This window comes from Lathamus discolor, chromosome 3 (genome assembly GCF_037157495.1).
Source record: "Lathamus discolor isolate bLatDis1 chromosome 3, bLatDis1.hap1, whole genome shotgun sequence".
NCBI classification, from domain to species: domain Eukaryota; kingdom Metazoa; phylum Chordata; class Aves; order Psittaciformes; family Psittacidae; genus Lathamus; species Lathamus discolor.
Window position 1 is genome coordinate 87,500,864 of NC_088886.1, and position 12,861 is coordinate 87,513,724.

The window sequence follows — 12,861 nt, forward strand, 5'->3', positions numbered from 1 at the left end:
TATTCTCTTCTCCCCTGCCATGTTGGTTTGTTTCTGCTGGTTTCCACTCATAGTTAGGTGTAGAACAGAAAAACAGTCGTTTCCTTCACATGAGTTAGATGGGGGGTTTTTTTGTCTTGCTTGTACAAAAGCATTCCTCTCTCAAGAGTCACCTTTCTTCTCAGGGGTCAGTTTTTCAGATCATCTTGTCTTGCAGGTGTCCACTGAGCTTACGTCCTCTCTGCAGTTTCTCTCTTCCATCGCTACTTCTGATTTCCATCTGAACTCTGTCTCTGCTCCCAGCTGGATCTCTCATGTGAAACTCTGTCAAATATTGATTTGTAGTTAATGTACATTCTGCAACTTTTGTGCCTCTTTATTTCAGTTGTCTGCAGGTTTTTGTTTCTTCTGCCTCTGGAACAATCCCCATTTTAAAGTGAAGGCATTCCCTTCTGCACAACTCCCCTTTCTGGTCTTTCTCAGTGAGTGCCCTCATTTTCAAACCTTTCTCCAAGGTCTGTTCTACATCCTGATTAAAGTATCAGGAGCTAACTCTGGTAGTTGTCCTGATCCTTCACACCTGAAGTCATTGGCTTCTTCTGCTTAGTTTTTCCTTGTCAGGCTGATGCAGAGTTAAAACTTGGAATGCCCTGAAATGACAGCTTTGTTGAATTTTGGAATCTAGTAGTGATAAGAAAACATCTTGGTCTTCATAGCTTTTTTAAGTTAGCAGTAGATATGCTGACATGCATTTGTCTTTCCTTATGTCCTCATGAGCCAATAGTAACAGTGTTAGGTGCAGGTGAGCACCTTAATTTCTCTTGGCTATTTTCCTTGGTCGTAATTTTGAGTGCTGCCTTTGCATGCAAGTTGTTCACATCTGGTCTTATTCTTGTATCAGGTTTTTACGCGGTTGTCTTTCTGAGTTTTCAATTCAGTTTTTACTTAAGATTTTATTTTTGCCATCTCAGAATGAATGATTGTCTTACTGTCTCTTGGGTCTATATATATATTTTATTTTTTTTTTAGGAAGGGTATTTTGTCCATTTTTTTGGCAAATAGAATAAAATTCCAATTCAGGAACCCTCTGCTGTTGCTGTTGACACACTCCTCTCCACAGAGCCACCTGGAGGAAAGAACCAAGCCACCTTGATAGGGGAAGGCTGTTGGATGTCCAGAAAGCACTCCAAGAGATCCCTCACTATTATTACTGAGTAGTATTAGAATAAGCCTTCCTTCTTTTTGCTTTATGTTTTATAAACAATTTAGTTTTAACTCTCCTAATAATGTCAGTTTTAGAAACCTGATGAAGAAAGAGGATATTTTAAATTGTTTTCAGTGTGTACACTGTTTTCAGATAGTTCCCAGTTCACTTGCACTATTACTTGATTGATTATTAGCCAAGTATTTTTGCTTTGGAGAAAATGTCATTTAGAAATATATCATTATTTATATTTGAGTATTTACTTTTTTGTTTGTTTTCTTTATTTTGATGACCATTAGGGGAATTCCTTGGTACTTTTTAGTAATTTCTGTGACACTGAAAGTCACAAAAGTGAAAGACACGGGCAGAGAACCTGACTGTCTGTACAGAGTGGGATGCAGTACCTTATTTTTTTAGTGAGGCTGTAGCAGGTCTGATGTCAGTCACTTCAGAGACCTTTAGACCTCAGTGCTCATTTATTGCTAAAATGTACCAGCTCTGCTCCTGCATTATGAAGATCATCTGTCAACACTTTGAGATATTCTCCTTTGTTATTAAGCTTGTGATGCTCTACACTGTCAGGTTTTTTGCCAATTATAGTTAAGGTACAATGGTGTATTCACTGGATCAAAGTCTCACACTGGCGGTAGAGGAATGATTTGTAAGTCTTTATTCATCTGAATCGTACAATAGAATACCTGAGGAATGCAAATAATCCCTCTAAGGACTCAATAGAAAAGCTGTTAAAATGACAGTCTAAGACTATTATTATTCTGAATTGGTGTTTTAGCCAAAGTAATTATTTCTTATCTTGTTGTTCCACAATAGTTCTTAGTTTGTTAGTTAGGATGACCATATTTACCAAACAGAATCTGAATCCAATTTTTGACATTACCTTTGTGCTGATTTCACTTTTTCAAATTTGTGTGTTTCATTCTCTCTTTCACTTCGTACGTTATTTAATTAGTCCAGAGACCAATGTTAGATACTTTCTTTTAAAAATACAAATAAAAACGATGTATGCACAGATGTTGCAGTACACTTATGAATAGCAGATCCATTTCTAGATACCTTTTCTGTAAAAGGTTCATGTTTCTAAGCTCTGAACTTTGATGTCCGGCTTGTTAGCCAAAATCAATTAGTTAACTACAAATGCTGGGTTTAGAAGTGCTGTTAATGTCACATGTCACATTCAGAAACGCACCTTAATTGTGATTTTTTTAGTTCAGATGTTTCTGAAGGCATTAGTGTTTCAGTATCAGTCCTGGATACCAGACTATATTTTCACTGGGTGACGGCAGGACAAAAAGATTAGTATAATGAGGATTGAAAACCACTGATGGGTTATTTACATAAGTAAATGATAGAAGACCAGCCTTATATAACAAACGTGTGAAAACTGTTGAGTGAACTTTTATATTCTTTGTCCCATCTAAAACCCTACTCAGTGGGCCATGCACTTAATCTCATAATAGCTCTGATCCCCTGCTATTTTCTTTGACAAATGTGTGTTGATGAACTTGTGGTTCAGTTCATTTTTTTCTGAAGTGACATTTGCATTGGTTATTTAAAGGTTTGCAGGCCACAGTTTCAAAGCACTTTAGTATAATAGCAGTTAAAACCTTAGTCTAAATCTTGGAGATTAGCAGGACTAAGAAAAAGAACTCAGCAAGCATAAAATCCTGCGCTGTATGGTGGGTGCTTCAGGTCTGAAACATCTACAGCACCCAAAGTACTGTATTTTGTACTTTGATTCTCAGTGTACGGGGAGTATTCCCATGCCTCTTGTGTTTTCTTGCTGAGCATAGAGACTTGTCATTCTTGCCATTCACACCTGTTCAGAAATAGTGCCCTATAAATAACATTGAACTCCTTACAGGTAATTTATGAATGTCTCAAATTTAAAGTAAATAGTACTTGCAGTCATGAATGTGATGCCTGTGTTTAAATATTGTTTGAACATCAGCTATTGCTGAAAAAATTTTCTTGATTCTAATAGGATATTGAACATTGAAAAACTTAACTGTAGCTCTAAATCTGTAGTTTCATTCAACTAAAGAAACGTATTAGCTGTACAACAAACTATTACTGATGCTGCCAATTATTGAAGATGAAAAGAAATTGGAAATTTTATTCTTTATTTAAAAGAATAATGATAGTATGGTATCTAGAAGCTTTGTCCTGGGGAGAGTAGAAAAGTGGGAGAAACAAGTAGAAACACAGCCCTATATTCATTAGCTATGGTATTCTCCAAGATCAGTAGCCAGAAAAAGCAGGGTGCAGCTTGCACTCTAGGAGTTTATAGAGTCTGGTGTTCTTTTCTGTCTGCTGCCCTAGCCACTGAGATGCTTAGCCTGGGGGGGATGAAGTCAGAGGGAAAACTGAAGACACCCCAGCTTTACTGCATTTGATAAATATTGCTCTTGGAAATCTCAGAAAAATACACATCCACAGATCTACAAAGTTTTATTCAGTTAACATTTTAGATTGCAAGTATTTAACCTCTACCAAAAACCTGGTTATGTCTCAAATTATGCCTGTTTCTGATAGATTAGATGCCAAACAGAAACCAAGAAACAGTGAAATGTTAATGGAGTACACCTGAAGCAGTTGCTGCCTGTTAATGCCTTGACCTTGGAAAGCAATACACAAAAAGATGGCATCATAAATCCGTGCAATTCTTATGAATATGTATGTGCTACTTGATAATAATGAATGTGGTACAGCCATGCATGCGCTACAAGATAATGTTGTGCCCTTTGTTGTCTACAGGTTGATAAAAATTAAAGAGTGGGTGGACAAGCACGACCCGGGTGCTTTGGTCATTCCTTTTAGTGGGGCCTTGGAACTCAAGTTGCAAGATATGAGTGCTGAGGAGAAACAGAAGTATCTCGAAGAGAACATGACACAAAGGTTAATTAGCATTCATTTTCCCTACACTTTATTATCAACTATTTCCTTGCAGTAATTTAATTGCTTGCGCTGATAGAATAATAAATGACAGAGTAATTACCATTATAAAGAGAGAATCTTCTCCTTTCTTTACCATGAGACAGAGTGAAAAGATTTATTTTAAATTAAGTTTTTAACTGTCATCTGTCATCTCTGTACAGTGTTTTAATTATAACATAGGTATTAGTTATGTATATTTTTGAGAAGGAATGATCACCAAAACTGTTTCGTCATCCATGGGGAATAGGGACGGTGGAGAAAATTTTGCCATAATTTTTCTGAAGAACTATAATAAATTGTTTCAATATTGAATTTCAGTCAAACAGTTATGCTTTCATGACCTGGAGTCCTGAAAATTGCATGAAACCAAAAGTGCTGCCGGATAGTGATTTGAATTTATCCCATATTTCTGTAGTGTGCAGAATAAACAACTCAAAATACCATCTTCATGATTCTGCAGGAAAAAAGTAGTTTTTCTGAAGAGAGTTCAAAGAAAAAAAGCTACTGCGATTATTGCTGTGTTTAGAAGTAGACCCAGTGTCTTCAAAATATTTGATGTCTTTCCATGTAAATTGATTACTTGGGGCATTTAGCTGTTTTATGTGTATATGTTGAATGAATTGGATTCTTTTTTTTTCCTCTCAGTGCTTTAGCAAAGATCATTAAGGCTGGATATGCAGCACTCCAACTAGAATACTTTTTCACTGCAGGCCCAGATGAAGTGCGTGCGTGGACCATCAGGGTAAGATTCATACTTATTCATCAGCTATATCCAGTTCCACACTATTGAATTCAGATTGATATCACTGACTTTGAAGTTTGTCATGGTGGCGGTTAGCTAGTCATTACAGATGAGGTTTTTGTCCAGGATAACTTTAATTATTTGTGAGCTGCTGAACAGTGAAAGTGGAGCTGCATTGATTGAGGCAGGTAACAATTGATTCTGCCTATTACATAGTCTGAATTTCTTCATCCTGTAGAATCTGTCTACCCTCCTCCTGTGGTCAGAGATAAGACGTACCAGTATTGTGCTTGCTTAATCTGTGTGACTGGGTTTGTCTGCAGTGAAATTGATGTTGCTTTTCATTTTGTATTCACTAAGTTTGTTTGGGTTGCGGATGGTTCATTCCTCCTTTGCTTTGCTCGGATTACATTTTCAGCAATAAAAGCAATATAACATCATTATATTCCTCATGGATACACAGTTGGGTTCAAAAGCCTAAAATCAGTGTGCAGTAATTCAGGTCTTTTACTGACTTTAATATTTAGACCTAGTTTATTTTGGTAGTTTTGTATGTTTATCCAGGAACTTAGGTAATGCCTAAAATTTAGATCATGTATTTTAAATATTGATGTAGAGTGATTATAGCCATAGAGATTGACTAATTTATTCCCAGAGGACAGTAAGAGCTGAGCTGTAGTGGTTTGCCTTTGAATGTAATTTGTTATAAAGATTAGTACTGAAAAATATTTTGAAATGCACATAGTTACAAAATCTATCTTAAAAATTACAAAAATGTCAACTTTTGGAGGTGCAAATCTGTTCACTGAGCTTTTATTTTTTGTATCAGTGTATTTAGTGCTGTGCAGTGAATTTCAGTGCTGTATTTAATTTCATTCAATGGAATTAATTTGTTTTCATTAACATAATTTCCAGTAAATTTATATTTTTATTAATACTGCTACAGATGTTTATGTATATGTTTTAGCATGTTAAACTCATTTTCCTAAAAGCATGTTTATTTTTTTAGCCTTTTCATCTCATCTCCTTTTATGTGACTGCTAGCTGAAGTCCCTGCAATAGCTACAAAATAATATAAAAGGAGAAGTTCTGTTGTTCTGATTCTTGCCATAGTTTTTAAAAGCACATTCTGAAACTCCAGTGTATTCGGTAGGAGAAATGCTTGCTCTTTATTAGAAAATTTGAAAGCTGGTTTATCTTAAGACTGATTGTAAGTATCTTTGATTTAATGTGCAAAGATATTTAGTCAGGTAAGCATCAGTGAGTAGCCATATTAACCCAATACATCTTTTATTGTAAAAACTGTGCTTTACAGTGTCAGACTCCTTAGCACTTTAACATGCTTTATTAAGCAGCCTTGAGGTCACCATTATTTCTCAAATTTCTCTCCATGGTTGTATGTGCACAGAATGTATGTCCCTGTAATTTAAAGCATGCAGTGATAATGCATTCTCCTCTATGGCATAAACTTAAATTGTCTTATAATAGTTGCCAGTGATTTTTCATTTTTTGTGATCTGGTTGTTGAAATTTTGGTAGGAACAGTCATTTTGTTCTGTATTAGTCTTACTAAAATTATTCTGAAATAAAAATAAGCTGACATGTAGGGCTTGAGATGCATAAATCATTTTTGATTACAAATGTGGTTTGCCAGTGAATGTTATCATTTAATTGAAATTATTTGGATGTAAATAAAAGACTTGAGTAATTCAGATTTTTAAGTTATTTAAAAATCTTTATTTTCCTCACTTTCTGTGTGGAGAGGTAGGGATCGAAGTGACTCTCACAGCAAAACACAGTCATAGCTTCTAAAATCAATACTGCTGTTGATACCTATTAGGAAAAACAAAGCTGCCCTTCTTTAATACCAGTTGGTTTATCTGAGACGAAGGCACCTATCTGTATATCCCAATATAGAGAATGACCTAGCTGTATGCGTGACGTTTTTACTGATAGGAAACAAAGTTTCAGCAGATCCTGAAAGCCTATCAAAAAGGAGAAACCTCTTTCCTGCAATCAGTCTCCCTAAATGCAGTTAATTTTCTTCTGGTCTTTCCTTTGACAGAAAGGGACGAAGGCTCCTCAGGCAGCAGGGAAGATTCACACAGATTTTGAAAAGGGATTCATTATGGCTGAAGTAATGAAATATGAAGACTTTAAAGAAGGGGGTTCAGAAGCTGCTGTCAAGGTGAGCTCCCCATCTTTTTCTTCTCCCTTCCTCCATATGTGCCATTTTTCCATTTCAAGTCTATTTTTCACTGGGAAGAAGTTTTTGATGCTGAGTGAATTTTAGCAGCCCCTCTAGCAATAGGCCAAAATCTGTTTTCATCTTTTACTTAAGAAAGAGTTCAGATGCTCCAGTTTACTGAATAGGAATGCAGCTATTCCAGTGTTCAAGATATGACCGTTTATGGACTAAATATCAACAATAAGACCACATGCCATGTTATTTTCTTTCCTCTGTTTGCATGTTAGTATTCAGAATTTAATAAGCTTTGAAATTAACTTGGTTTTGAAAAATCAAAATTTTAACCTGCGATAGCAGATTTTCAAATCAACTCTAAAAATGCAATGCAAGAAACAGAAAATCTCTTTCTTCAGATAATGTGTCATCTTGTTTTGGGTTTGCAGTGAAAGTATTGTAAATGTCAGGTGCAAATGGTTAATACAGTATTATCTTATAAAAATATACCTTTCCCCCCCCCAGGATTAGTGGATTGCACTCCTAGGCTCTGATAGGCTTAATTAGAATCTTCAAATTTACCCTCTCAGTATTTAATTCAATTGCCCTTTGATGTCTTATTCAAAAATGCCTTGCCTTGCATTGACTGTTCAGGGTGCCAGTAATAGTTGTGTGTAGTGCACAAAAATATATTACAGTAGATGAAGTTTCCTAACTACCATCTACTGAATAGGCAGCGCAGATATTTAATGAAAAACTTTTTTCTTCAGCTCACGCTTCTTTGTAGCGACACTTCTATTAAGAAGAATTTTATCTGCTTTCTCAACACTAGAGGGCAGAGACTGATTGGGTGCCCAAAGTTGTGCCCTTACAGCTGACAAATTACATCTGATTCGAAGTTACTAAATATGCAATGAACTTGTACATGGCAAATAAATGCTGTAAGAAAAACTGTTCTTCTCTGCATTGCTATCACATTATTTCCACTGTCTTTAAGCAGAGAAGCTTGCCTTTATTTCATGCACATTTGATTTCTCATTTAGCTGTTTTGATATCTTAAGATTTGTATTTTATAAATTTGCAATTACAAAGCACATTAGTTTGATTTAATTAGTTGCAGTATTTGAAGGTTTCAACACACTATAATGTGTTAAAGAATGTAAAAGATTCAGCTTTATTGTTTGCTATTTGATAGCTTGAAAGGTATGCAAAACTATGATTTCAAATTCAGCTTATTCTCAGTGGTATCACTAAGGAAGATCATATTGAGCAGCGGGACTTTAATAGGTTTGTTTGAACCCCAGGAAGTGAGGGGAAAAAAATCCCAGTATAATTGGTTCATTGCAGCATGTGAACTGCCTTATGAAAAGGGAAGTAGAGTTGTAGTTGTAAAGTGAAACCACAGCTATAAATATATCTAATATTCTGCAGTCAGAGACCACTTTACGTAACCAAGGTTCAAATTCTGCCAGCAACAGTTTTTGATGCTCAAATCCGAGTGTTTTCCCTGAGAGGCTGTATCAGTTAATACCTATTAAAATAACCTTTATTTTGCGTGTATATTTTGTTGCTTTTCACAACGTGAGATTCTAAACATCAAGCTTCCATGTTCAAATTATATTTAATGATTAATATTTTATTGTTTTGAAGTATCTGCAGAGGAAGCACATTTGCATTTGTTACTCAGTTTTTAAATCAATGTTAGAAAAAAACCTTGCTCTTAGAAAAATGTGTTATATCGCGCTAGTTTCCTCTAATTTGCATTTAATACAATGTTTCATGCCATACACAATACTAATTACTTTTATATTGCTGGTAAATTTCAAAATTGAATTTGGGAGCTTTCAGGAGTCAACCGAAATAACAGTGGTAATGGCAGTGGCTTGCTTTGTATGTTATCAAGTTGATCGATTTTTAAGTTTGATTTTGTGTGTGTTTAACACCAGTACAGCATAACTAATTTAATGCCAGTGCTGTGAACTATACACTGAATAGCTCTGTGTGGGCTTTGTAGTCTACAGGGATATCACATTATTAGCAATCATATCTGCTTAGGCAAAGCTGGCTTCTACAGATGGCTGCTTTCAAGTGCAAATGAACTGGTTAGACGTGTCTTGTTTAATACATACTCAAGATTCACAAATGGGTATTGATTTTTTCAACCAGTGTTTCTGATAGCAATGGAAATGGATTAAATGGTCTCTAGAGAATTTAAAGGAACCCTGTCACTTTTAATTAACTGTAAACTGGTAACAGAAATACATAAACTTGCATTGGTGTGTCAAAATGTGTTTAATTAAAGAAGTCCGTGCCACTTTGACGGCGTGCAGTAGTGTGCTAAAAAAATGCACATTGTTACTTTGTGGAGTTCAGTTTTTTATACTAATATTTCCAAGTAATAAGTGTATTCGACTGTAAAATGTCTCTGTACCTGTGCCTGCAGCTTACGCTTGCTGATGATTTTTACAGCATCGTTTTATTAGTGTTTATTCCATCAATTAGTCTAATTACTCTTGACTTTGAGCATTATTTAGGATCTTCAAAGGAAAGAACTAGTAAATCTACTTGAAAGTAAAGCTTTCATAGTCTGAACAGATTTTGGGGGGGGGGGGGAATATAAAACCACTTACAGTGTACTGTTTATTGTTCACCAGTAGTGTCCTATCAGATAAGGTCAATTACTATTGCACTGTGTATTTATTGTCAAGGCTGTTTTATCTGCAGTTTTCTGTAGGCTGGCATCACTGGTGACGACATTTAAATAAAGAATGACAGCAACAAGGTTATCGAGCCTCTAAATTTCTAGACAGCAATATGGAGAAATAGGTTGCTTTACAGAGCAGGTTTTGTGAAAGAAAGGTGTCTAAGTTAACTATGTACCATTAATCTGTTCTGTTCTACTGCAACTAAGGTCATTAGTTAACAGCTTTCCTGTAATGGGATCTTAGCATGCCACCACTGTGATAGTGTCATTGAGAATAATGGCACAGTGAGGTCTTGCATGGAAGCACTTTCTCCTGCAAGAGCAAACTTCAAAACAGGAATCATTATTGAACTAAAGCAGAAGCTCTCAACTTTTCCATATTGTAGATCACTTTTCAAGATAAATGCTTCCGCAGACCACCTCCCGCCCAGTCTGTCAGTCGTAATGCTGCAGCTTCTCTGTAGCCTCTGTAAATACTAGGTTTAATTACAATGAGATAGAGACAGAAAAATATAATAATAAATTCTAATGCAGAGAGTACTGATATTTAATGGATTCCTTGCCTATTTCCTGCTCTCAAATACAGCATTTTCATAACGAATTTCCTTTTCATGTCTTTAGTCTATATACGTCTTCTCCTGTATCCTGGTTTCGCAGCTTATCTGCTCTTATATCTGTCCTTCTGAAGCAAATTTCTTCTAAAGGAAATCTCTGACAGAAAAACTGAGCCTGTATTTTGTGCTCCTCAGTCTTTCGTTATCTGGGCACAAGCAGACAAGAGCCCCACATGAAGCACAAGACATGTATGGTTGTGACTCTTGCGTAGTGTTCCCATCTTTCACTTTGACAGCGCTCACTTGTCCAGCCACTCAGAAGTGGTTCATAGCCAGTTTGACAGCCATGTAGCCATGATGCAGACTGCTGGCGATCACCCTTTCCAGCAAAACTCTCTCAGATTCCTGCTGCCAGTGTTTGCCATCTGCGGGTTTTTTAGATGAAGAAAAAGCCTGAAAGCTTGGGGATAAGGGGGGGGGGAAGAAAAGAGTTTTTAGTGTCCTTTATCTTAAGACTTGCCAGGGTTTACAGATTTACCACATTGCAGATGGCATTTAAGCATCACCGAGTAAGTGGGGGTTAAATTATTTTGTATATATTTTATATGTATATGAAAGCAAATTACGTCAAACCGAGGAGTATTGTGGCTGTCAAAATCTGAAGCTGAAGTAGTACCATTTCTGTGCCAAAATATATTTAAATAATTGCAATTTGAAAATGCTATAAAATATCTAATGAAATAACCCCTTTTCCTTTTGTCTGTTCTGTTTACAGGCTGCTGGAAAATACAGACAACAAGGCAGAAATTACATAGTGGAGGATGGAGATATTATCTTCTTTAAATTTAATACACCTCAACAACCCAAGAAGAAATGAATATCAGATGCTGTTCGTTGCTCAGAAACAAACTGTGTTGCTTCAAAAAGCATATAAATTTTTATTTAGGATGGAATATCTGGAAACAAAAAGATACAGTTTCTACCTAGGGAACCTCCCCTCCCCCCAGTGAAATTATCCTTGTTTGTTTTGAATTAAAATATGGCACCTCCAGCGAACATGCAAGTTCACTAAATGTGAACAGCTTTGCATTTCAAACGATTAAGACCCTACTCCAAATTGTAGAAGCTTTTCAGGAACCATATTACTCTCATGATACTTCATTAATCTCCATCATGTATGCCAAGCCTGACACGTTTGACAGTGAGGACAATGTGGCTTGCTCCTTTTTGAATCTACAGATAATGCATGTTTTACAGTACTCCAGATGTCTACACTCAATAAAACATTTGACAAAACCAGCCTTGGTGTGTTTGGGGATGTCTGTATTGACTGACTGTGGTGTGCTGAATGCGATACGGCACCTGGTGGATGCTGATTACAGAATTTTAAGACGTGTATGATACAGTAACTGGCAGTGTGGGGCAGCTGCAATTGTGTCTCAAAAGTGAGTCTTTCATGGGAATCAGAAGATTAGGATGCCAGTGATTTGTCTCAAAAAAGTTAATGAATTTGTAGATGGACATTCACTGAAAGATGATAGCAACGATAATAAGAATGATGCAGCGTAAATGATTTTCACTGGAGAGAGGAAATATATGTAGAAGAAGCATTTTATCCCTGAGACTGAAGCTTTTTTGTTCAAATCATTTTGAAAAAGTATTTAACCCTTGCCTTGAAATTATTAAATTGTGGAGGCCGGAGCAGCAGTGCCTGATGTTGTGTGTTGTCCTCTCAGGTCTGGTTTTCAGGCCAGCGCAGGGTGACGCAGTGTTGTGAAGGAAGAGGTCACGCTGTCCTGGATAGGTAAGTTGTTTGGCTGAAATAAGGTTGCAGCTGTGAGTACTTCTTTACCCCTTTAACCATGAGGGAGAGCTAGTCTGTTTGGGTAACAGAAAAATGAGTTGCTGGCAAAAGGAAAACCAAGCTTGTACTTTTCAATGCCAGGTGTAGAATTGCCCTTGCTTGCAGGATGTTTGAAGTATTTAAAGTAGCCTGCCTTTTTCTGAAGTGCCTGTGGTTTCAGCTACAGACTCAGTGGGATCAGGGCAGGGAGAGATGCTGATGTTACCTTTGGCTCATTGGTGATGCCAGACCTCTCGCGTTGCTGTGATAAATTTGCTTGCTGCAAACTGTGTAAATGACAACTTATCGGTGGCTGACCTTCCCTCTGCACTTAAGATACTGAGAGTGCTGGTGATCTCCTCCTCCGAGGCTTCCCTTGAGATGCTGCCTTTGAGCTTCATTGCTCATTTCTGAAAGAGTAAGACGTGGGTCAGCCAGAGCCACAAGGCTCATTGTTGAAAAGTTGGCATCCTGCCTTTAATTGCACTGAGGAGAAAGAGGGAGGGCAGACGACTTCAATGCGTAGTTGTTGATTTTGTTTTAAAGTGCATCTCCTTTTTTCATGGTGGCAGGAGGGGGGGAGAGTACTGCAAAGCAGGCAAGCTAGGGCTTCAGATGGCTTGGAACCCTTGGAATTCTCTTTTATACTGTCTCCCTGGTATGGATAGTATTTGTTCTTGGTGTTAATTTGATGTTACATAA

At 36.8% G+C, this 12,861-nt stretch overlaps 1 protein-coding gene across 1 annotated transcript in view; it reads left to right on the forward strand.

The window, feature by feature from the left end:
• Positions 1–11,615, forward strand: part of OLA1 (Obg like ATPase 1) — a 101,291-nt gene extending 89,676 nt beyond the window's left edge. Inside the window, exons 8-11 of the mRNA XM_065670340.1 lie at positions 3,956–4,096; positions 4,781–4,877; positions 6,942–7,064; positions 11,092–11,615. Coding sequence (XP_065526412.1) covers positions 3,956–4,096; positions 4,781–4,877; positions 6,942–7,064; positions 11,092–11,193 — 463 coding nt within the window. The 3' untranslated portion in view covers positions 11,194–11,615. The remainder of the gene's footprint in view (positions 1–3,955; positions 4,097–4,780; positions 4,878–6,941; positions 7,065–11,091) is intronic.
• Positions 11,616–12,861: the final 1,246 nt, after the last annotated feature.